General features: G+C 43.9%; 1 protein-coding gene across 2 annotated transcripts; it reads left to right on the top strand.

Moving 5' to 3' along the window:
• The first annotated feature begins 303 nt into the window (after window positions 1–303).
• CCDC51 (coiled-coil domain containing 51) lies at window positions 304–22,603 on the top strand. 2 transcript variants are annotated; one of them, XM_015825231.1, is made up of 4 exons: window positions 304–342; window positions 6,074–6,400; window positions 8,541–8,705; window positions 21,781–22,603. In XM_015825231.1, exons 2-4 carry the CDS (start codon window positions 6,158–6,160, stop codon window positions 22,558–22,560), a joined length of 1,188 nt encoding a protein of 395 aa, XP_015680717.1. In that variant the 5' UTR covers window positions 304–342; window positions 6,074–6,157; the 3' UTR covers window positions 22,561–22,603. The 2 variants fall into 2 exon arrangements, with proteins under 2 accessions (XP_015680717.1, XP_015680718.1); XM_015825232.1 differs by lacking the exon at window positions 304–342 and adding an exon at window positions 4,761–4,773.
• The last annotated feature ends 1,236 nt before the right edge of the window (window positions 22,604–23,839 follow it).

Genomic DNA, 23,839 nt, shown 5'->3' with positions numbered 1-23,839 from the left:
CAATTAAGGATAGCTCTTCAGTAGTTTTTTAAAGCTTTTATGAGGAGCGCCCCCTTCCCCCCTCCCCACCTGATTGAATGAAAGGTTCACCGTAATCTAATGCGGGAGAGTTTTCATCTCCTCCATAGATTTACTAAAGTTAGAATGACACCACCCCACCGTCCTAGAAAACATCCGTGGCTAATGAAGAGTTTCGCTTTTGGTCCTAAATTATCTGAATGCGTTTCCCTACATTCACAGAGAGCCCTGCATTGTTCCGCCGCCACTTTTGTCCGCTTCCGGCTCGGCGGCATGTGAACTCGAGGAAGGAAGCGTGAAGCGGACTACAGGGGGAACGTCGTAGTAAGTGAATGAATGAATGAAGGGGTTCCTTCGGGGCAGAGAGAAGTAGATTTCGGGGTTGCTGCGATTCTGGGAAACGTGCACGTGGGAAGGCTTTAGGGAACGGAGAGCAACAAAGCAGCCAAGGGATGGGGGAGATGGAAGAAATAAGTTCCTGCATACGTGCAGCTTTAATTTTTGAGATCCAGTGGATCAGCCAAGGAGGCTTAATTCCCCTGAAATTGCAATTTGATTTCCACTTCCCTTAAAGGGTGCGTGTGCAGCGATCTATATGTTCATTTGCAAGTTTCCCAAGTGCCACCCAAACAAAAATTATTAAAAAGCAGGAAGCGGTTACAACACTAAAATTTTATTATAGAATTCAAACATCAGATTCTTTTCCAGAATAATTGAAACAACAGTGACAGTGATTAAAAACAAAAGTGGTAAATTAGAAGTTATACCGGTATTTAAAACCCAACAGGGCTACCTTAGAAACAGACATACGTCTGAATTGCAACAGGGAACACCTCTGTTGGCTCTCCTAGCAGGGATGAGTGAGAATTTTAACAGTATGGTGCTGATTTTGGGAAAGATGGACTGAAACCAGGATTTTGAAGGTTGTCTAGAAACAAAAAGAAATCTTAGGAGTTTTTTTAAAACTATGAAATTATTTTACAACTCAGTCAACAATTTTGTTGCCATATTTTTGGACTCAGGGAAGTTCTTAAGATTCCTACATCCAGTGATCCTCAATTTCAAGTTAGCAAAATAGCAATTATAGAATCTGAGCTGTTTGGCCTGGGGACACCATAACTGGTATCCTGAGATTAGCTTGAGGAAATTGCTTTATGTCATAGCTGTGACTTGGACATTTAAATAAGATAAAGCTATAAGACAAGGGCCTTCAAACTTGGTCCTTTTGTGACTTATGGACTTCAACTCCCAGAATTCCTCAGCCAGGCACTCTGGCTGAGGAATTCTGGGAGTTGAAGTCCCCAAGTCATAAAAGGGCCAAGTTTGAAGACCCCTGCTATAAGAGATAGCAGTGTTTCTAAGGTGTAAATCTGGGCATTAGAATGAAAGAGTTGATATATGTCTTAAAATCTGGGGACTATAAGAAATAGGTCATATTCTGTTGATGGCTGCCTTATGGGTAGCTCATTGATCCTATAAAGCATTTTTGGCAGTATTCATTACAGCATATTTATTTTACTTGCTGTCATTTCCTTTCTGATGAACAATATAGCAAGGTTGGCATAAAACACCAGTTTCATTTATATGTGTTTCATCATACATTTTAAAGCAGTATTTTCCAAACTTGCAACTTTAATATATGTAGACTTCATGTACATTCATGTTGGATACATATGCAGCTTACAGTGCTATTTCTACATTCCGTTTCTTCCTCCTATCATGTAGCCACCCGTCTCATAGAACAAGACTCTGGATTGCATGCAATATAACTACATCATAAAAACTAACAATTAAAAAACATTCCACAAAGAAGAGCTCCAGTCAGAATGACTAGTAGCAGGCTAGCTGAGAAAGTTATTATTATAGGCAATATAGCCATCTCAGTGGTGGGATTCAGCCAGTTTGCACCACTTCGGCAGAACCGGTAGCTAATTTTTTGTTGCCCAGACCCAGAATGGACTTCTGGAAGTGGCATCCACACAGAGAACCGGTTGTTCACATATTTGAATCCCACCACTGCACCCATCTCACTAATTCACCTTCTTGGGAAGCCTGATATCACTACCGTATTTTAAGGGACTTCTGGAAAGATGTCAGAGACGGGGCCAGTCTCACCTTATGGGGAAATAATGTTCTACAGGGCAGGAACCACAAGACCAAAGGCCCATCTCCTGTGTCTTGCCAGATATAACTGCTTGATGAACTGGACCCATAGGATACCCCTTCTGTCAGCCCCAATGGTGAAATCTGGCATTGAGTTGAGGGAAGGAGTGAAACGCCTAATTAGCTTTGAGTCACTTGTGGGGAGGAAGCAGCTGAAGGGAGATTCTTCCTAAAGCTTCATAGTATTTATATATGTAGTTATGTAATGAATGCTTTAGTCTGGTGAGATTCCTGTCTGCAAGTGAGCAGAAATAAATATACTACTCAGATCAGCTCTTCCTCTTGTTTTGGGTTCTTTGTGCCTGACACAGGCAGATGTAATTAGGTCGAGGTAGGTAAAAGTAAAGGAGTCCCTGTGGATTTTTCTCTGCTAGTTGTAGCTGATGGTGTTCATCTCCGTTTCAATGCCATTGAGCCTGTGCTGTCTGAAGTTCTTTCCTTGGTCACGTGGCCAGCATAATGTCATGGAGTGTTGTTACCTTCCCATCGAAGGGGTAACTATTTATCTACTCGCAGTTGCATGCTTTTGAACTGCTAGATTGGCAGGAACTGGGGCGACAATGAGAGCTCATCCCATCATGTGGTCCTTGGGTCCTGAACTTGGGCTGTCAGTTTTCCAGAGTCTTAATCACTGAGCCATTGCACTGCCTCGGGTGGAGGCAGACCCTCAAATAACCTGGTCCCATGTCATATCATGTAGGGCTCTAAAGCAGTGGTTCTCAACCTGTGGGTCGGGACCCCATTTGGGGTCGATCGACCATTTCATGGGGGTCGCCAAGCAAGGCTGTCCGCCATTTTTTTTGTCCGCCATTTTTTTTGTCTGCCATTTTTTCCCCCTTTTCCAGCGGGTGCCTTACCTCCCTTGGGCTGGGCCAGCTGGTGGTCGGCCTGCTCCGTCTCTGCCGCTTGCCAGCTACGCCTCAGCCGGCGCAGGGGGTGGAACCATGCATGCGCGGTGCTCCCGGGCAGGGAAAGTCCTCGACTTACGACCGGTTTAGTCCTCGACTTACAACCAGTTGGGGTTGCGGCATTAAAAAGGTTGAGAACCACTGCTCTAAAGGTCCAAAGCAGCACCTTGAATTGGTCCTAGAGGCAAACTGGCAACCAATACAGCGTACAGAGCAGAGGCGTAAAGTGTGCCACTCTAGAGACACGTGTAACTGCTCAAGCTACCCTATTTTGTATCAGGTGAAGCTCTTGAATAGACTTCAAGGGCAGCCCCATGCAGAGTACAATTATATGGTAGTAATCCAATCGAGAGGTCATTTGGGCATGAGTACCTGTGAGCAGGACCGCCTTGTCCAGGAACGTGCATAACTAATGCACAACATGAAGCTGTGCAGAGAAATTTCTTTTTTAAAAAAAAAAAAAGCTAATGTGGGTAAGAAAATGTGTTTATCTCTTTGTCTCAGCTTATATGAGCTAAGGTAGAACAGTGTCTGTGTTTTGATAAGTTCGTCACAAGATGGTAGACAGACCTGGATGATCAGCATTGATGATTTTTAACTGCAAAAGTCTGGAGTAATTTTTACGACTGATTTTCTATATACATCCATACCTAATATCTGAAACTTCTTTACGGACAGGTTTCAGGATAACAACATTATACAAGGTACAGAAAAGGGATATTCATTCATTTCAATGTAACTATCATTTCTGTGCATATCTTCCCTCATCCTCTCACTTTACTTTCATCCCAAATCTTCTCATGATTTGTATTTTAATTTTCAATCATTTTTCTTGGCTCCTTGTTTTATCCATTAACTTCCATAGCATTTTTTTAAAATTTTTTTTAATCAAAATTGCTCTACATTTTCCCTAACCCGTTTTATACATCCATTACTCTCTTTCATTTCTTTGTTTACAAGGTTTTTTCATTATGCACATTATAAAATATATTTCTCTCATTTTCATTTTTTTTCTCTTGCAGTAATCACCCTTCAATGTTGGCTTCATTTAGAGATTAAAAAGCATGAGGAGCAAATAAAGTCTTTAGAAGTCCATAGCAAAGTAAAGTAATCTGAAACAATGATTGCTTGCACCATCTGGAGTTAGTCAGCAAAATAGAATGGAACCACTGGATAATTGTATCCTACAATCCCTATTTCCCCTCCAGGCAGCTAATCTGAAATCAGTCTCATGGTCAAAAACCACTCAGAGATTTAACTGCTTGCAATAGTCTAGTGGCCATATTAGAAAGAGTCTTAAATAAAAACTCATGTCATCCAAGAATTGCTTAGCATTGAATCCCTATTAACCACCCTCCCTGGGATCCTTGCTTCAAAATGGAAGATTAGCAACTGGTTCACATTCTTCAAGGTTCAAGACCCAGCTTATTTAGAAGTAACTTTATAGCCATCTCCTTCTCCAAACTCTCAGTTTTCCACACTTTTAAAAGGTCCAGGCAGAAAAAGAACATCGTGGCTTCAAAATCTAAGGGACTGGTTTGGACAAAACTCAGCAGCACTTTTTTGTGCAGCTGCTGATAAAAACAGGATTGCCAACATGATCGCCAACGTCCGATAACGGATATGGCACAAGAAGAAGAAGAAGTTGAATTTCTCCACCCAACAGAGGGGGATTGAATATAGGGTAGGAGCTGGAAATGGAAAATATGGAGACTGTGGCATTGTGGTTTTTACTTATCAGGAAAAGCTTCCCTCCCCTCTTCTTTTACAGTTTATATCCCACCTTTATGCCCATGACTGGAAATACCCCACCCATCCAAGAGACTTAATAAGGATGGGATTCCATCTTCTCCACACGGTTTCTGTAGGATAAATCTTCTACTTCAATACATATGAATGGAGGAAATTTATTTATTTATTTATTTATTTATTTATTTATTAGAATTTGATCCTGCCTTTATTACTTGATGAGTAAAATCAAGGTGGCAAACGGACCTAATACGCCTTCCTCCTCCTGTTTTCCCCACAGCAACGACCCTGTGAGGTGGATTGGGCTGAGAGACAGGGACTGGCCCAAAGTCATCCAGCTGGCTTCATTCATTTCTATAAAGAAAAAAGAAATGAAACAAGAACACTCAAGCTAAAAATAAGGAGAGATTTCCTTACAGTGAGAACAATTAATGATAGTAGTGTTCCAGTATCTGAGGGGCTGCCACAAAGAAGAGGGGGTCAAATTATTCTCCAAAGCACCAGAGGGCAGGACAAGAAACAATGGTTGGAAACTGACCAAAAAGAGAAGCATCCTGGAATTAAGGAGAAACTTCCTGACAGTGAGGACAATTAACCAGTGGAACAACTTACCCCCAGAAATCGTGGGTGCTCCATCACTGGAGGTTTTTAAGAAGAGACTAGACAGTCACTTGTCTGAAATGGTATAGGTTCTCCTGCTTGAGCAGGGGGCTGGTCTAGAAGACCTCCAAGGTCCCTTCCAGCTTCTATTCTATTCTATTCTATTCTATTCTATTCTATTCTATTCTATTCTATTCACCAGTGGAACGGCTTGCCTTCAGAAGTTATGGGTACTTCATCATTGGAGGCTTTTAAAAAGAGATGGACGGCCACTTGTCTGGTATGGTATATAGGATCTCCTGGTTGAGCAGGGGTTTGGACTTGAAGACCTCCAAGATCTCTCCCAGCTCTGTTATTCTGTTAATTTGGGTGTAGCAAATGCATTAACATGTCATGCCATTGTATGGGAAGCTCCAGATGTAGAGATTAATTTGAGTGTGGGGTCCTTGGTGCTCTCTGAGCTGGGTGGTTTTCTCGCAGACATTTCATTACTAAACTCGGGAACATCATCAGTGCTAGATTAATGTGAACACTCAGTTCAGTGCGGGTTGCTTTTTAAAAACCTTTGTAGATTAATTTTTTAATGAGTTTCTGACATGGTACTCTTGTTTTTCTTCAATTCTGTGTCCTTCCAGGTATTTTTTCTCACAATGGTGGCCCTGTGTGCGCAGGTTCAGTAAAGTGCCCAAGTGCTAGTTCACTTGTCAGAGCATCGCAAAATGCAACGTCCCCGTTTGTTATCTTTTATGAGGATGTACTGCTCTCCAGCCTCCAAAAAGTCTGAAGCAGCCAACGCAATGGAAACAGCTAAAGTTTTTCTTTGTCGCCTCTCTGGAGCTGGAAAGGATTTGGGTAGACGCTCCATTCAGCGCATCTCTGCAACCACACAAAGCTGGTGGGACAAATATGAGGAATTTGTTGGCATTAATGAAGTCAGGGAAGCCCAGGGGAACGTGACAGAGGTAATGACGGGATAACTGGTCAATTTGGGTATGACGGGATAACTGGTCAATTTGGTGGGAATGCCTGCTTACAGGTAGTCCTTGACTTACAACCACAACTGAGTCCAAAATTTCTGTTGTTAAGCGAGGCTGATAAGTGAGTTTTGCCCCATTTTACAATCTTTTTGCCACTGTGGTTAAGTGAATCATTGCTGTTGCTATATGATTCGTGCGATCGTTAAGTGAACCTAGCTTCCTCCATTGACTTGGCTTGTTGAAAGCCAGCTGGGATGATCGCATGACCCTGGGACAGTGCAATTGTCATGTACACAGTTGTCAGGTGCTTGAATTTTGACCATGTGGATGTAAGTATGAAATCTGGTCATAAGTCACTGTTTTCATTGCCATTGTAACTTCTAACAGTCACTAAACCAGGGGTAGACAACCTAGGCTCTTTTATGACTCGTGGACCTCAACTCCCAGAATTCCTGAGTCAGCTATGCTAACTCAGGAATTCTGGGAGTTGAAGTCCACGAGTCATAAAATAGCTGATCTTGCCTACCCCTGCACTAAATGAATGGTTGTGAGCCGCAGTTGATAAGTGTCAGATAACCACTTGACCCAAAGTCTTCCCAAAAGGGACGATCTTCACAGTATAATGAAAGGAGGTTAAAATGGTAACAACCGAGCCTTCTTGACTTTGGCGTGCATAATGGATGATATAATGAAATGACTTACAACCACAATTGAGCTCAAAACTTTCTGTTGTGGCTAAGTGAGTTCTGCCCATTTTACGACTTTGTCACAGTTGTTAAGTGAATCACTGCCATTGTTAAATTAGTGACATTGGTTATTAAGTGAACCTGGCATCCCCGTTGACTTTGCTTGCTCGAAGGTCGCATAAGGTGATCACATGACTCTGGGACCCTGCAACCATCATACATACCGGTACATATGTGCCACTTGCCAAACATCCAGATTTCAATCACTTGACCATGGGGAAGTGGCAACGGTCGCAAATGTGAAAAACGGTATTAAGTCACTTTTTTCTGGTGTCATTGTAACTTCGAATGGTCACTAAACGAAAGGTTGTAAGTCGGGGACTACCTGCATTAAAAATATAATATTTCTCTGATCATTTGCGACCCTTCTTTTATGCAGCATCTCTACTATTATCTGGTGCTTTGCAGCTGCAAGAATTGGCATTGTCGTTGCCAGAATTCACATGAGCATGGCCAAAATATGTTAGCTGAAGTAAGCTAGAATCCATCACATTCTGATGGATATGAGGGTCAGGGTTGTGGATCTGGGCTGCAAACATCCACACAGCCACTAGGTCAGGCATGTCAAACTCGCGACGTCACGTGACATCACGCGCAACGTATTGGGACTTTTTACCCATTGCTGGCAATGGGGTGGGCGTGGTTTCAGCGTGATGCATCCGGCACTTGGGCCGGTAGTTTGACATGCTTGCACTAGGTCAGGGGTAGGCAACCTTGGCTCTTTTATGACTCGGGGACTTCAACTCCCAGAATTCCTGAGCCAGCCATGCTGAGGAGAAAGGGAGAGGTTTCCAAGCTGAGCCATGCTGGCTCAGGAATTCTGGGAGTTGAAGTCCACGAGTCATAAAAGAGCCAAGGTTGCCTACCCCTGCACTAGGTGGACCAAAACATTCAAAACACTGTTTACTCTTTGCTGCCATCTAGTGGTAATCTGACCCTATTTAAGCTGTCAGATAAAGTATACAGTCTACTTTCCCTTTTCTTTTTTTCTTTTTAATTTTTATTAATAATACAAAATTAAAAACATATTGGACATAGATATGACGTCACTGGTTCCATACACCTTCCGACATTTTACAGTAGTATTAGTACTCATATAGACATATAGTTCTTGAGTTTTGCTCACTATTTATAATATAATATTGACACTTTCCCCCTTATTTCTGTATATCTATTTATCTTTTAAATATACATTTGTCTATAATCTATATTTCATTCTAACACTATACATTTGTCTTGGCTACCCTCCTATTGTCTATCCAATCATAAAATTGTTCCCAGATTTTCTAGTACTTAGTTTCACTTTTATCCTTGAATTCCCATGTAAATCTATCCATTTCAGCGGCATGAATAACTTTCCCTTTTCTAATGTCTTCCAGGCTGAAAAACAGTTTATGTTTGCTCGAGGAATTGTACGAGAAACTCGTGACACGTGGGAGACTCAGCAGCTGAAATTGAAAGAAATTCGGGATCGTTTAGACCGAGTGTCACGTGAGGACGTTCAGTATCTGGAACTGGCAACTTTGGAGCACAAATTATTGCAGGTAAGAATACCCCCAGATGTTGGAGGCACATGAATCAGTCTGATTTCCCTTTTTTAAAATTTTATTTATTTTTGGAGTTTTATTCCCTCTCTTTTTGGAGCTGCTTCAAGCTGACTTATGTTAAAACCGGGGCGGGCAACTATGCAACTTTACAATCTGTGGACTTCAACTCCCAAAATTTGTGAGCATACCCTGCTGGCTCAAGAATTCTGGGAGTTGAAGTCCACAGGTCATAAAATTGCCACGGTTGCCCCCTCCCCCATGTTAAAACGTGAAAATAGAATTTCCAATTAAAAAGCTGTCATAGTTTCATTGACTAGTTTTGGAATGGTATCTTTTAATTGGGAGGGAGCTTAGCCAAATCCTATAGCACTGGAGGTTTTGTTGAAAGAAATGAAGCATTTGATTAATCAGGAAAATGCTAACAATGGGCTGACCTTTTATACACACCGAGCATTTTCAACCAGCTACCAGTCACATTTGGATAATTGGATTTGCTAACTTTATTCTCGGGAGAGATTTTTCTTTATTGATTATTTTGAATAATGGCACTTTCTTTTCGATTTGGTATTTCTTAAAGCGGCTTAGGAAAGGTTAGGCTTGTTGAGGTATATGAGCTGGGTCACATGCTACATAGCTTTCCTGGTTTCTTTTCCAAAATACAAGTATAGTCAACAATGGTGGCAAACCTATGGCATGTGTGCCAGAGGCGGCACTTAGAGCCCTCTCTGTGGGCACGCAAGGCATGCCCTGGAGATGGCAACCATCCCTCTTCAATCAACCGGCTGCTAACTCGGCGAGGTCCCACGTGGCCGGATGCATCCCAGCACTGCTGGTTTCCCTCCCCCCCCCCGTCCCATCCCTCCTGAACTTGCATGCTCTCCTTTTCCTGGGCACGACCCACTGCATTGCCTCCTCAGCTGTCAGCCAGCCATCCAGCTCAGAGGCGGCTTCTCTGAACTGCTGGCGGTGGGCTGTGGAGCCCCAGAGTGCGCCAGTCAAGGGGCTGGCAGGCTGTAGCTGCTGCTGGACACTGTCAGCCCCCATGCGCTCGCTGGCCTCTCTGCGGGGGCCGATGGTGTCAGGCAGCAGCCACCCCGGCCCCTGCCTCGCCTTGCCCTGCGACAATGGCACCCCCGCCCCGCCTCGCCTCACCTCACCCCGCAGGACGAGCCTCCTGCCTATCGCCCCACCTGCCAGAGACCCCCTGGATCTCCCCCAACCCTGCCCATCCCCCACGATCATCCCTCCCCACGAGCAACATCGAAGTGAGCACACCCACCTTGGCCACACCTACCCAGTCTGCCATGACCACCATAGCCACACCCACCCAGTGGGCCGCGCCCAGCTGGCACCCGGCGATAAATAAGTGGGGTTTGGGTTGCAGTTTGGGCACTCGGCCTGGCGTAGTTTGATTACATTTTAGTGGGGGTTTTGTATGGGGTATTTTTAGAGCAGGCCTGTTATTTAATTTGATTTTAGAACAGAAATTTGTGTATATTTATCGTGGTTTTTATTATCGTCTGTTCACCGCCCTGAGTCCCGTAAGGGAGATAGGGCGGTATATAAATTCAATAAATAATAATAAATAATAATAATAAAAGGTTCGCCATCACTGGTCTACAAGAATAGAAACTGGTACTGGACAGAGAACGTGCAATCCTAAAACTTAATTTATGAAGGCTCTTAGTTCAAGTCCAAGTGTTATTGGACACATGAGGAATTTGTCTCTGCTACATAAGCTCTCAGTGTGCATACAAGCAACAAAGTGATAAATCATGTTTACAAGTTGTTCTTGGCAAATGATTGGTCACTTAGTGTTGGGACTAGTTATGACCCAAATTTAAAGTTACGCTGGTTGTCCCCCCCACGATAGTGTGACCAAACTGGGTGCTCAGGTTTTCGGTTAAACCCATATTCATGGCAAATCATTGGCTTGCTTAACAACCGTGGTGTTTACTTAATAATGGCGGTGGCCGTTTTACAACTGCCGCATTTGCTTAATGACCCCTGCAAAATAGTTTATAAAATTGGGTGAGAAGGAGTCAGTCAAACAGACCAATCTGTTTTACGACCATCATGACTTACATCTGTGAAGTGCAGGCTCTATTACGGTTGTAATTCGAGGACTGCCTATACAAAGATCCTTTGATCCTGGTTGAAAGACGTAAGTGGAGTCAGACCCAGTATTGTTGCCAAGAAAGATCCATGGATGGATCCGTGAAGTATAACAAAATAACAGAGTTGGAAGAGACTTTGGAGGTCTTCTAGTCCAACCCCTGCTCAGGCAGGAAACCCTATACCATTTCAGACAAATGATTATCCAATCCCTTCAAAACCTCCAGTGATGGAGCACCCACAACTTCTGGAGGCAGGTCCTAACTCTCAGGAAATTTCTCCTTAGTTCTAGGTTGGTTCTCTCCTTGATTAGTTCCATCCATTGCTTTTTGTGTTGCTTTCAGGTGCTTTGGAGAATAGTTTGACCCCCTCTTCTTTGGGGCAGCTCCTTAGATATTGGAAGACTGCTATCTTGTCACTCCTTGTCCTTCTTTTCATTAGACTAGCCATACCCAATTCCTGCAACTAGTCATTAAAGGAGACTCTAGCAGGCAGGTGGCAGCACTTAATTTTGGTTGATCTTGGAAAGCTATGTAGGATTGAACTCATTTCTACTTCTTGCCTTCCCTAGAATATGAAGTAGTGCAATAGTAGTGCATGTTTGCGTAACTTGCTTAGAGGAGATGGGAGGGTGTTTCTCTATTCTTACAAGTGGTTTCCAAAATATAGGTGAAATTTAAGCTCCAGAAAGCTTCCTAGTGCGTGTAGGTGCAAGCACAGCTTTTGATTAGCTAAGGCAGCGTTTCCCAACCTTGGCAACTTTAAGATACATGGACTTTGACTCCCAGAATTCCTCAGCCACATGGCTGGATGGGCAAAACTCTTGTCACTGTTCTTAAAGGGAAGAACATGCTCAGCCTTCCCTAGATTCTAGAGCAGGATTTAAAATACTGCCACATACAGTCCACTAATACCTCTTTTTGTCCGGGTAGTTTTTTTAAAATTTTTGTTTTAATTGAGAATTAGGGCTGAGAAATTTTAAGAGACGTAATTATTAAGCCTTACAGAGGCTTAAGACGAGGGGTCTTCAAACTTGACCCTTTTATGACTTGTGGACTTCAACTCCCAGAATTCCTCAGCCAGGCATGCTGGCTGAGGAATTCTGGGAGTTGAAGTCCACAAATCATAAAAGGGCCAAGTTTGAAGACCCCTGCTTAAGACTCTCATGTCATCCCCTAAAGACCTGGCCCTTTCGCCTAAACACACACATACACACACACACCCCGCAGTGACATAATTGCATTTCAGATGCTTGGCTACTGGCTCACATTTAAGACTGGTTGTAAGCATTGTGTGGTCATGTTACTGTGATTTGCAATTTTTTTTTTTTTGCTGGTTTCCAGCAAAAAGCACCCATGTGGGAGAATGAATTCCCTTAATGACTATGTAGTTTCGATAATGACAACAGTGACTTGCTTTATGACTGTAGTAAAAATAGTTGTAAAACCGAGTCCAGTCACCTCTCAGATGTTGGAATAATGAGCCAACAGTGATCTGGCTGTCTTCTTAAAACTGAGGATTATGTCCAGAACTTTTCAATGCATTCAGGGAAAGCTAATTGTAATTAGAATTGCCTATTTCTAGAGTCCTGATGGTGCAGTGGTTAGAATGCAGTATTGCAGGCTAATTCTGCTCACTGCCAGGAGTTTGATTCCTTCGATCCTGACCAGATCAAGGTTGACTCAGTCTTGGTAAAATGAGGACCCAGATTGTTGGGGGCAAAATGCTGACTCTGTAAATCATTTAGAGAGGGCTGTAAAGCACTGTGAAGTTGTATATAAGTCCAAGTGCTTTTGCTATTGCTATTTTTTCTTGATGGAGTATTTGAAAATACTCCCAAGAATTCTTTAATGGGTTCTATCAAAGTCCAGTTTGTCAATCTGCTCTTGTATTCCATCACTTGCCGCTTCTGCTTCACTTAGTCCTTCAGATTCTTTCCCCAAGAAAACCATCCCAGGCCCGGGATAGCTTTCCAAAACAATAATTCCATGAAACTTCCCTGCAGTCCTTCTCTTTTTAGCAAACTTTTTGTCAACTAGCAGTCTAGCTGTTTCCCTGGCTGCTCTCCTCCTCCGAATTATTTGTAATATTTTTAGCCATGAGTTATTTTTCTCTTTGCCACGGTTCCCATGCCTTGCTGTTTGCCAACTTGCCAGCCATCTAAAAAAAAAAAAAGTACTTCCTTTTTGAAGTGTTTTTAAGAAGGTCTGACGTTCCTTCGGTTCCCAAAAATATGCACGTTTAATTTTGTGGATACAGAAATGGTTGGGTGGGAGGGAAAAGAGTTGAAACAAAATAGTTCATCCAGTTTTGCCGTTCAACAGGGTAAAAGAATGCAACTCTCTTAGCTTCTTTTCCTACTATTATGTACACAGAATTTCAGGGTTACGTGCTTTTACATCATCCTTGATGGATGGCTAGGACTTGCTATCCAGATCAGGTTACACAACAGGTTTCAGCATACAAACACTATATTGATGGTCAAGAAAATCCATTCATTCATTCATTCATTCATTCATTCATTCATTCATTTGTCTCACAGCAAGCAACTCTGGGTTGTGCTTTTTGATACATCTCGGGAAGAATATCGACTAATTTCACAGGCTGGAATTCAAGTAGTCCTTGACTTATCACCACTGTTGAACCCAAAATTTCTGCGGCTAAGTCAGACAGTGGTTAAGTGAATTTTGGCCCATTTATTACTTTCCCTGCCATAGTTGTTAAGTGAATCCCTGCAGTTGTTAAGTTAGTAACATGGTTGTTAACTTCCCCATTGACTTTGCTTGTCAGAAGGTTGCAAAAGGAGATCGGTCTGACCCTGGGACACTGCAGCGCTCATAAATATGAGCCAGTTTGATCATGTGACCATGGGGATGCTGCCGTAGTCATAAGTGAAAAATGGCCATGTCACTTTTTTCAGCACTGTTGTAATTTCGAATGGTCACTAAAGAAATCGTTGTAAGCCGAGGACTACCTTTAGTGTTATTTCTCGGAATGCCATTCAGACAAGCAGGATTCCTATTTAGTCTGGAATCCTCTTCCATGTGGCAGTGAGCCAGATGTTTCTAGCAAGCCCAGGATCAAACTCATCAGGGCTCCTCTGTTTCTCCAGCTGTATTGCTAAGTTCATTTACTTCTCCAGCTGCAGTGCTAAGCATGCTTGCTGGGAATAAATGAGTGTTGTGGGACACAGTAAGATTTAAGTTCTACTTAAACCAGGGGTAGGCAACCATGGCTTTTCTATGACTCGTGGACTTCAACTCCCAGAATTCCTGAGCCAGCATGGCTCAGCTTGGAAACATCTCCCTTTCTCCTCAGCATGGCTGGCTCAGGAATTCTGGGAGTTGAAGTCCACGAGTCATAAAAGAGCCGAGGTTGCCTACCCCTGACTTAAACATACCAAGGGTAAATACTAACTGGCAGGAACCCCTCCTAGCTCTCCATTTGGATCCATGTCCCAAAAAGTTGAATAGCACAAAGATACAAACTTCTGACAAGCAAAGTCAACGGGGAAGTTGACAACCATGTTACTAACTTAACAACTGCAGTGATTCACTTAACAACTGTGGCAATAAAAGTAATTGACTTAATAACTGAAAATGTGTTATATGTGTTATATGCAGTTTGCATGATTATTTCCCATAAATTTAAGATTCTTTTTTATCACCTTGCAAAATTACAATCTGGCAATGAACTGATGAGCTTGGAAGAGCTGGATCTAAGGCTCGGAGGGAAAAGATTGCTCCCTAAATGAATATGCTTATTCATTCTGGATACAATCCCTCACACCTTCCGGGTATCAGATCCAGTTTCTTGTCTTCCGCTGCTTTTTCCCCCATGGACTTCCTTGAACTGAGCTCCAGTGTTGGGTACCCCATGGCGCTACACCTCATGAACATGGCTTAGCTGTTGCACGGTCAGACCCTCTGATCTGCCCATTGCCCGTTTTGACAACAGGATTCAGTCATGCGACTTCAACAAACAAGTCTGGGAAAGTTGGGTCCCCCACAATCCCACTGTAAACCGGAGCCTTTGCGCTCACTGAATTTCAGCCTGTTTTTTCTGCTCTTTGCATGCATTGCTGAAGCATCTTCCCTTTGCTCCCCTCCAAAATGTGCTTCATGAGGCATTAAAAAAAGAACAGGGCTCTCCTCTGCTCCCGTGGGAGAGACTGGTCATGAGAAACGAGGAAGGGGGCTTTGCGCCTATCGTCTGGCTGACATGGCTCTGTAGCCAAGCAGAGGGAGGCGCTTCCCAGCATCCCAGATTTGTTTGCACAAGCGTTCTCTTCCAAAGGGAAAAACGCGTCTCATAAAGCAGAAGAATCCCTGCTCTTTCCCAAAGCAAACACTACCATCATGGATCATACACAACATTAAAAAAAAAAACACTGTGTGGAATCTAAAACCTGGTTTATATTTCTTCGTTGCACGGTTCTGTGACCAAGAAAGGAAACTTAGCGTTAAACAGCATTTAAGGCTGTTTTTAGTGGCAACTATAGAAATGTGTAAGATGAGAGAAATTAGTTATCACAGGGACCAGGCCAAGCACCACCTTATTCCTGACCTCAGTCCTCTGCTCTTGTGCTTCTGTTATGTAGCAGATTTAATTGGATAGCTTTGTGGACTTCCAGGTTTCCTGTTATTTGCTAGTAATGTTATAATTTTTTTTAAATAAATGACTTCTTTTAAAGACTGTAAGCAAAAGCTGATTAATCTGTCCCCTTGAGACCGCCTTCAGAATTCAGTGCTGGAATCGGACTTGATTGGTACTTCAATGAGGCATTTGCATGCTGGCTGGGGAATTCTGGGAATTGAAGTCCACAAGACGTAAATTTGCCAAAGTTGGACACCCCTGCTTGACAGCATGAAAACTGCATTAAGTTCAGGAGGCATATCCTTATTCAGGAAAACTCGAAATATTCAGGCTGAAAGGAAATGCAATTTCATCTTGTTTCAGGGGCAGGAATGAGGTGGAGGTTATTTGTAATAAAAGCCTTATGTAAAATAGGCTGATGGTGATTATCATACAGTGGAGTCAATTTTCCTTCAGAGTGGTATCTGGAATGTGTCTAGCTGGTCATCTTATCTGAAGCAGTGAGCTTAATCAGAGTGTAAGTTGTTAGTTGCGAAGTCGTGTCTGACCCATCGCGACCCCATGGACAATGTTCCTCCATGGACAACGTTCCTCCAGGCCTTTCTGTCCTCTACCATCTTCTGGAGTCAATTTAAGCTCACGCCTACTGCTTCAGTGACTCAAGCAAAGTGCTTTTTTTCAGTGTTTCCTTCCCATAAGGACCAATCAGATGTGGCATGGGAAGCCCACAAATATGTATTGAGGACATAATCTTCTCCCTCTCATCTTCAAAGCAAGTAGAATGAAGAGCATTCCCATGAGTAGTCAGCTTGGCTGTTATGACTAGAAGCCTTTGCTAGCCTGATCTTCTGTTAATTGAATGATTGTTTATGTGCCATGGAGTCAGTGTTGACCCTTCATGGCCACATAGGTAGACTTTCTGCAGGACAGGTTGATCTGTCCTCAATCAGGTTCTTGAGGACTTCCAATGGTGTACCCATCACATCTATAACAGAGTCCATTCATTTGCTGATGGTCATCCCCTTCTTTTTCCTTCCATCTTTCCTGGCATTGTAGACTCCTCCAGAGAGTGAGGTCTTTGCCTAATGTGCACCAAGTATGATAATTTGAACCTGGTTATTTGTACCTTGAGAGACACTCTGGCTTCATTTGTTCAATGGTCCATTTGTGTATTTTCTTAATTGTACATGATATTCTGTAGAATCTTCTCCAATACCAAAGTTCAAAAACATTGATATTCTTTCTGTCTAACTTCCAACTTTCACTTCTAAGACTTTCAGAGGAAAGCCATTGTCTGCACCACTCCGACCGTAGGTATAGACCAGTGATGGCAAACCTTTTAGAGACCGAGTGCCCAAACTGCAACCCCAAACCCACTTATGCATCGTCGGGTGCCTGGTGGGCATGGCCCATTGGGTGGGCGTGGCTGCAGTGGTAACGGCAGACTGGGTGGGACTAAAAAGTTCAATCAATCAATTCTAACTTTGCGAGATTTTTTTTCCCCATGAGAAGTTGATTGATTGAACCTTTTTTTTTTTGCACACGGCAGCGGAGGCCTAAAGCGAAAAGGTTTTATAAAACCCAGCTGAAGGCCTAGGACTGGGGTGACGGTGCGCGTGCCCACAGAGAGGGCTGTGAGTGCCGCCTCTGGCACCGGTGCCATAGGTTCGCCACCACTGGTATAGACACATCCCAGGGTTTTTAATATATTTTGCAAGATCTTCGTGGCTACTCTGCCAGACTAGTCTGTGGCATATTTTTTACTGTTGGTTCTTTTACCGTTGATAGTTAATCCAGAGGCTTCCCACACTTCAGTATCTTAATTGTCAGTTCAAAGGCTGGTTGCTACACTGACTGTCATTAATTTGGTCTTTACATTTAATTTCATTCATTTTTTTTCACCATGCTCCTTGTTTTTTATTACTAGAGCTTGTGGATCATTTGCATTTTCAACTATCAGGTTAGAATTATCAGTGTTGTCCAGGTTATTTATGTTTTTCCTTCAGTTTTGAAACCGTGACCATCATCTTCAATTCAACTTTTCTTGATATATATTTTCCATATAGGTTGAGTAAATAAAAGGAGAGTATACCGGTAGGTAATCCTTGACTTACACCTATTTAGTGACCATTGAAAGTTACAATGGCCCTGAAAAAAGTGACCTATGACCATTTTTTTCACACTTGCAGCATCCCCATGATCACATGGTCAAAATTAGGACGCTTGGTAACTGCCATGTATTTATGACAGTTGCAGTGTCCCAGGGTCATGTGATCACCTTTTGCCACTTTCTGACCAGCAAAGTCAATGGGGAAGCCAGATTCACTTAACAACCGTGTTACTAACTTAACAACTGCAGTGATTCACTTAACAGCTATGGCAAGAAAGCTCATAAAATGGGGCAAAACTCAGTTCACAACTGTCTTGCTTAGCAACAGAAATTTTGGACTTAATTGAGGTTGTAAATCAAGGATTGCCGGTATACAACTTTGTTAATCTGGACCTGATCTGTTACGCAAGTTCGGTCTTTACTATGACTTCCTGACCTATGTATAGGTTTTGCACAAGGACAGTGAGATGATCTGGGATTCTCATTTTTTAAAAACATATTCCACCGTTTGACAGGTTCAACACCATCAAGGGCTTTCTGTAATCCTTGAAGTGCCTTCTTTGGGGTATTCTTTGTCTATCCCAATTATCCAGCATGCCTCAGCAATAATGTCTTGTGTTCCTCAGCCTTTACTAAAGCCAGCTTGAACATCTGGCATCTCCCTTTCCATGTAGGCCTCTAATCTGCATTCTATTAATTACTAGGAGGTAAATCCCATTAGAGTTTCTGAAATTTACTCTTGAACAAATCACGCGGAGGAGCACATTGCGCTGTCCATGTTAATCAGACAGGCAATCCTTGGTGAAACTGCAAAGAGAGAGCTTGACTAATGGAATTCTGAGGTTTCAGAGTGGCAGTCGGACCACCACCACCCCAAACTCTTTTTATCAATATTGAGTCTTCTGTAAAGTTCATTGGTGCAGTTGTTAAAAGCTCTGAAATGGGCTTTACCACCCAGTTTAAAAACATCCCTCCGATGCATGCAGCTGTGCCCATTTTAAGAGACAAACTTTATAACATTTATAATCCTTGTCTAAGGATCCAAGATCCCAGATTGATTCACTAATCTTAGTGCCAGAAGCTGTAGGCAGTCAGTACTGGTGATATAGATAGACCAGTGATACAACACCATATAATGCAGCGGCCTGCATCATTTTGTGAATGTCTAGATTTGCACATGTATCCATTCCCTCTCTTGCGAGCGCTGCATTGGTTGATGATTTGCTTCCGAGTGCAATTCCAGGTGCTGGTTATTACCTTTAAAGCCCTACATGGTTTGGGACCAGGTTATTTGAAGGGCTGTCTTTTCCCAGTTACAGCTGCCCACACCACCAAAGCAGGGAGACAGGGAATGTTATGGGTTCCTCCTCTTAAGGGGTCCCCAAGATTGGTGGGCTGCAGTCTCCTAGGCTGCAGCCCACCATGGGGCCATGAGCCATATGGAACCAGACCTCGGGAGCATCCCCACTTGTGAGAGCAATGGAGCTGTGCGCTCAGGCTTTCTGGCCACTCGTGCGGAACCATCTGCTCCCCCCCCCCAAAAAAAAGCTGGAAAGGTTGGGGAACTCTGATCTAGTGGGGCCAAGAAGAAGGGCCTTCTTCACGGTGGCTCCCTCCCTGTGGAACATCATCCCCACAGAGATAACATTGTTTTGAAAGGCCATGAAGACATGGTTTTGCCAGTAGGCCTGGGGACCCCAGGGTGATATGGAGCCCATCAAGTGGTTTATTTGGGTAGGAATTTATTGGGTTTTGTATTTGGGGTTTTATTTCTGTCAGCTGCCTGGAGTCACCGTGAGTGAGTTGGGCACTATATAAATTGTCTGTCTGTCTGTCTGTCTGAATGAATGAATGAATGAATGAACGAATGAATGAATGAATCTTTTTCTGTATATTTTGGTGCTTCTGATTCTGAAAAACCAAGTGAATTTGGCAATCTGGTTGGGGAGATTCCAGTTTGCTACCTAGACCACATGATGGATGTTTGCTGCTGAAATGATAGATCAGTCTAACTCAGTACTGCTACACCAACTGACGGCATACCGTCAAGGCCAGAAGCTATAAGCATCTTTCCCTGTGTTCCTGCTAAGGATGCTAAGGATTCAGTTTCATTCTTTACAGTGTGCACATCAAACAAATGTTTCTTGAAGAAGAACATTTGATAAATCCTACAATCCGATATCAGTTTTATGTCTACTTCATGCAATATGATCTGTCCCAGCTTAGGACAGAGTGTGAATGTAGCTTCTTGTCATTTATTTAAAAAAAAAAGTCAATATTCTGCAGTTAACAAAATATGTGAACCTGGTCAGTGTATAGAACATTTCTGGCAAGAGTTCCTGATTTGATTCCTATTGATTTATTGGATTTTGTGTCCTGCCTTTTCTCCCAATCATTTCTGGACATTTTCTTCAAAGCCATAAACAGTATTGTCTCTCCAATAGTGACCTCTTTTTCTCCCCACCAAAACCAGAACATTAAACAGGACCATATTTGTGGTGCTGTATTCCAAATTACCATACAGGTAGTCCTTGACCTATAGCCATTTGTTCAGCAATTGTGTGAAGTTACAATGGCATTGAATTAATGGTGATTACAACTGGTCCTTGTAGTTGCAGCCCTCCCATCACTTCCATGGTCATGCAATCCTGATCTAGGTCTTTGCACTTACGACTGGTTGCAGTGCTCGGCAATCACAATTGCCATCTGCATAGTTCCCTGCTGGCTTCCCCAGAAAGTCAATGGGAAAGCCGGCAGGGAATGTTGCAGATCACTGGAGTCGGGGCCCCCAACTGCTTATTCACCCCAGATCCCTCTGCTCTTCTGCCACCCTGGTCACTTGTGCATCCCCACGGATCCTCCTTGACCTGTGCTACACCCTCACATGTCCTCCTTGACCTGTGCTACACCCTCACGTCTACACACACCCTCCCTAAGCCACACAGCACCTCTCTTGCACTTCATGCACCCCCTCCAACCCTGATTATGCCATTTGCACACTCCCTTGTGCCCTCCCTGCACATCTTCCCCAACCCACTTGCACCCCCCTTTCACCCTCCCAAAACAGTACCCCGCCTCTCTCGTCTTCTCACCCCTTCTGACTCTCCATTTATTTATTTTTATGCATTTATTTATCACATTTTTCAACTGCTCATCTCCCTTACAGAGGGACTCTGCCATTCGTGCACCCCCTTGCCCACCATTTGCTCACCCTCTCCACGCCTCTCACACCCTCCCTCACACCCTTACATCCCTTCCCCGATTTTCACGCTGCACCATCATGTATCCTACCTGACCCGTGCTACGCCTTCCCTAAAACTCCTTGCAACCTTTGCCCCATCCCCAACCTGCACCACATCCTCGCACAGCTTCCCTGATTCATTTCACATCCCCTCTTCACTTTCCCTGACAACTCCATCACTTAGTGACAGAAATTCCAGACTGAATTGTAATTTGAGGACTATCTGTCAAACCACAGTTTGCATTTACTTTAAAGTTTTAAGCCAAGATCACATGCTGAGGACCCTGACAGCAAATCTGCAGGCAGATCAGCAAGCCTTATAGCAGTGGTTCTCAACCTTTTTAATGCCGTGACCCCCAACTGATCGTAAGTCGAGGACTAAACCGGTCGTAAGCCGAGGACTAAACCGGTCGTAAGTCGAGGACTAAACCGGTCGTAAGTCGAGGACTAAACCGGTCATAAGTTGAGGACTTTACCTGCCCGGGAGCGCCGCGCATGCGTGGTTCCGCACCCTGCGCCGGCTGAGGCGTAGCTGGCAAGCGGCAGAGACGGAGCAGGCCGACCACCAGCTGGCCCAGCTCAAGGGAGGTAAGGCACCCGCTGGAAAAGGGGAAAAAAATGGCAGACAGCCTTGCTTGGCGACCCCCGTGAAATGGTCGATCGACCCCAAATGGGGTCGCGACCCATAGGTTGAGAATCGCTGCCTTATAGGTTTGAAAAAAAAAAAAAGCAAATGGTCCCACTTGTGTGTTTCTCAGCACCTTGTCCTGCAGAAACCAGCAGGTGAGATATTTCTTTCCCACTTCCAAATATCAAATACTTGATATTAAATACTTAGCGAATACTTGAAAAAGGCACGTGAGCCAGGGAGTGGTAAAACGGGGCCGACTTCATTCCATCTTGTCTGATGCATTGGGTTTCTTTTATTATGTTTCTTCAGGCTTTTAACATAACTGCTGGCTTGTGGTGGGGGTGATGGCTTTTCATAAGAGCTGTTGGCTTTCTTACAGGAAGAGAAAAGGCATCGGATCAACTACCTAACAGCTGAAGAATCTGAGCGGGAAACCTTCTCTCTCTTCTCTGCTGCTGTGCGGGAAAGTCACGAAAAAGAGAGGACGAGAGCCGAGAAGACAAAGAACTGGTCCATTATCGGCTCGGTGTTGGGGGCCGCGATTGGGGTCTTGGGTTCCACTTACATCAACCGAGTTAGGTTGCAAGAATTAAAAGCCTTAGTTTTCGAAGCCCAGAAGGGCCCGGCCAGCCTTCAGGAAGCCATCCGAGATCAAGCCACTGCCTATCACTCCCAACAACAGGATCTCGGTGACCTCACGGCCAGTCTGAAGAACATCCTGCAACTTGCCACGGTGACGTCGCAGGAAGGAGAAGGGGCTTCCCTGACTAAAGACAGATCGGGCACCTCACTAAAAATAGACCCTCTTTTGGTTTCTGTGAAGGAGCAGCTGGTCTACTCTAAACAAATCAGCTCATTCCTCGGAAGCTTGCAAGAGCAGCTTAGTAATTTGGAAAAAAGCTTAGGGCAGATGGTTCGTGAAGTACAGAACATTAAAGTTATGCCTCAGCCTGTACCTGAGGAAAGGGGATTACTTGGCCTTCCCTCAGAAGCGAGGAGCCAGCCTTTAGAGGCAGAAGAGGTGGTTCTTGAGTTGTGCAATACCGAAAGGAGGCTGGAAGCCCAAATGAAGAAGCACTCCATCTACAGTACAGCCTTCACATGTGCCATGCTGGCTGTCACCTTCCCCATGCTCTATATAGTGTTGAAGGGAAATTAGCCTAGAGTTTAGCCCTTCTCCTCAAAGTCTTAAAAGAATAATAAAAGGGTGTTTCTTGAACATAAATGCTTCCTCAAAGTCATTTTGCAGAATCGCCCAGTGGCTACCGTATGTCCACCAAAAATAAGACCGGGTCTTTTTTTTTTTTTTTTGCCTCCAACCTAGAACTAAGGAGAAACTTCCTGACAGTTAGAACAATTAACCAATGGAACAACCTGCCTCCAGAAGCGGTGAATGCACCAACACTGGAAGTTTTTAAGAAGAGACCGGACAGCCATTTGTCCGAAATGGTGTAGGGTTTCCTGCCTGAGCAGGGGGTTGGACTCGATGACCTCCAAGGTCCCTTCCAACTTTATTATTATTATTATTAAAGAGGCACCAGGTCTTATTTTCAGGGCGTGTCTTTTCCACTCACCTCTGGCACCGACAGCCTCACCCAGCCAGCCCACGTCTTCTGCCGCTGAAGGAGCAGCTTCATTCTGCAGCTGAGAATGGAGCTCTGGCCTACATTTCGCCATCAGAGACTTTTCCGGAAGGCCTGTGCAGCCGAGAGCTGAGCAATGGATTCAATGTATAGCTCAGTTCTTGGCTGCAAAAACCTTCCAGAACCGAACTATGGATTGGTTCTTGGCTGCAGGGGCCTTCCGGAAAGGCCTGACTGTGAAATGCAGGCCTGTGGACACCGGAGAAGAAGTGGGCCGGCGAGGAGAGACCTGGCTACAAGGTAAGTGGGTGCAGGGCACGTGGGACAGCTCCACACCCCCACCTCCGCCCTAGCTTGATTTTTAGGTGTGTGTCTCACCCCAAAGCTAGGGCTTATTTTTGGGGTAGGGCTTATATTAGGCCCACCCCCCAAAAATGAAGCTAAGGCTTATTTTCGGGGTAGGTCTTAGTTTGGGGAAACACAGTAGTAGCCTGTGTCAATACAAATGCACTTTGCTCTATGAGTTTTGCAGATTCCACTTCTATGCAGACAAGCAAATAAATGATGTGGTTTTTTTTACCACTGGTGCTCCTTGCCTTTGGAATCTGATAGGAAACCTTGATGTCCTCGAGCTCTTGATGAGTGAGAGAAGCCATTCAAATGGTCAAGTTGCCCCCTCCCTTTTTTTCAATAATTTTATTAGAGGTTTCAGATAAAGAGATAAACACAATTAAGGCAGGGGTCCCCAACCCCCGGTCTGTAGACCAGTACCGGTCCGCAGCATGCCAGCAACTGGTCTGCAGAAACAAGCAAAGCCCCATCTGCGGGATGCAGGCAGCACACAAAACCACGCAC

Source organism: Protobothrops mucrosquamatus, unplaced genomic scaffold (genome assembly GCF_001527695.2).
Source record: "Protobothrops mucrosquamatus isolate PMUCROS unplaced genomic scaffold, P.Mucros_1.0 scaffold2553, whole genome shotgun sequence".
Classification (NCBI taxonomy): Eukaryota; Metazoa; Chordata; class Lepidosauria; order Squamata; family Viperidae; genus Protobothrops; species Protobothrops mucrosquamatus.
Note: the sequence above shows the minus strand (reverse complement) of the source record. Positions and strands in the feature narration are given on the sequence as shown.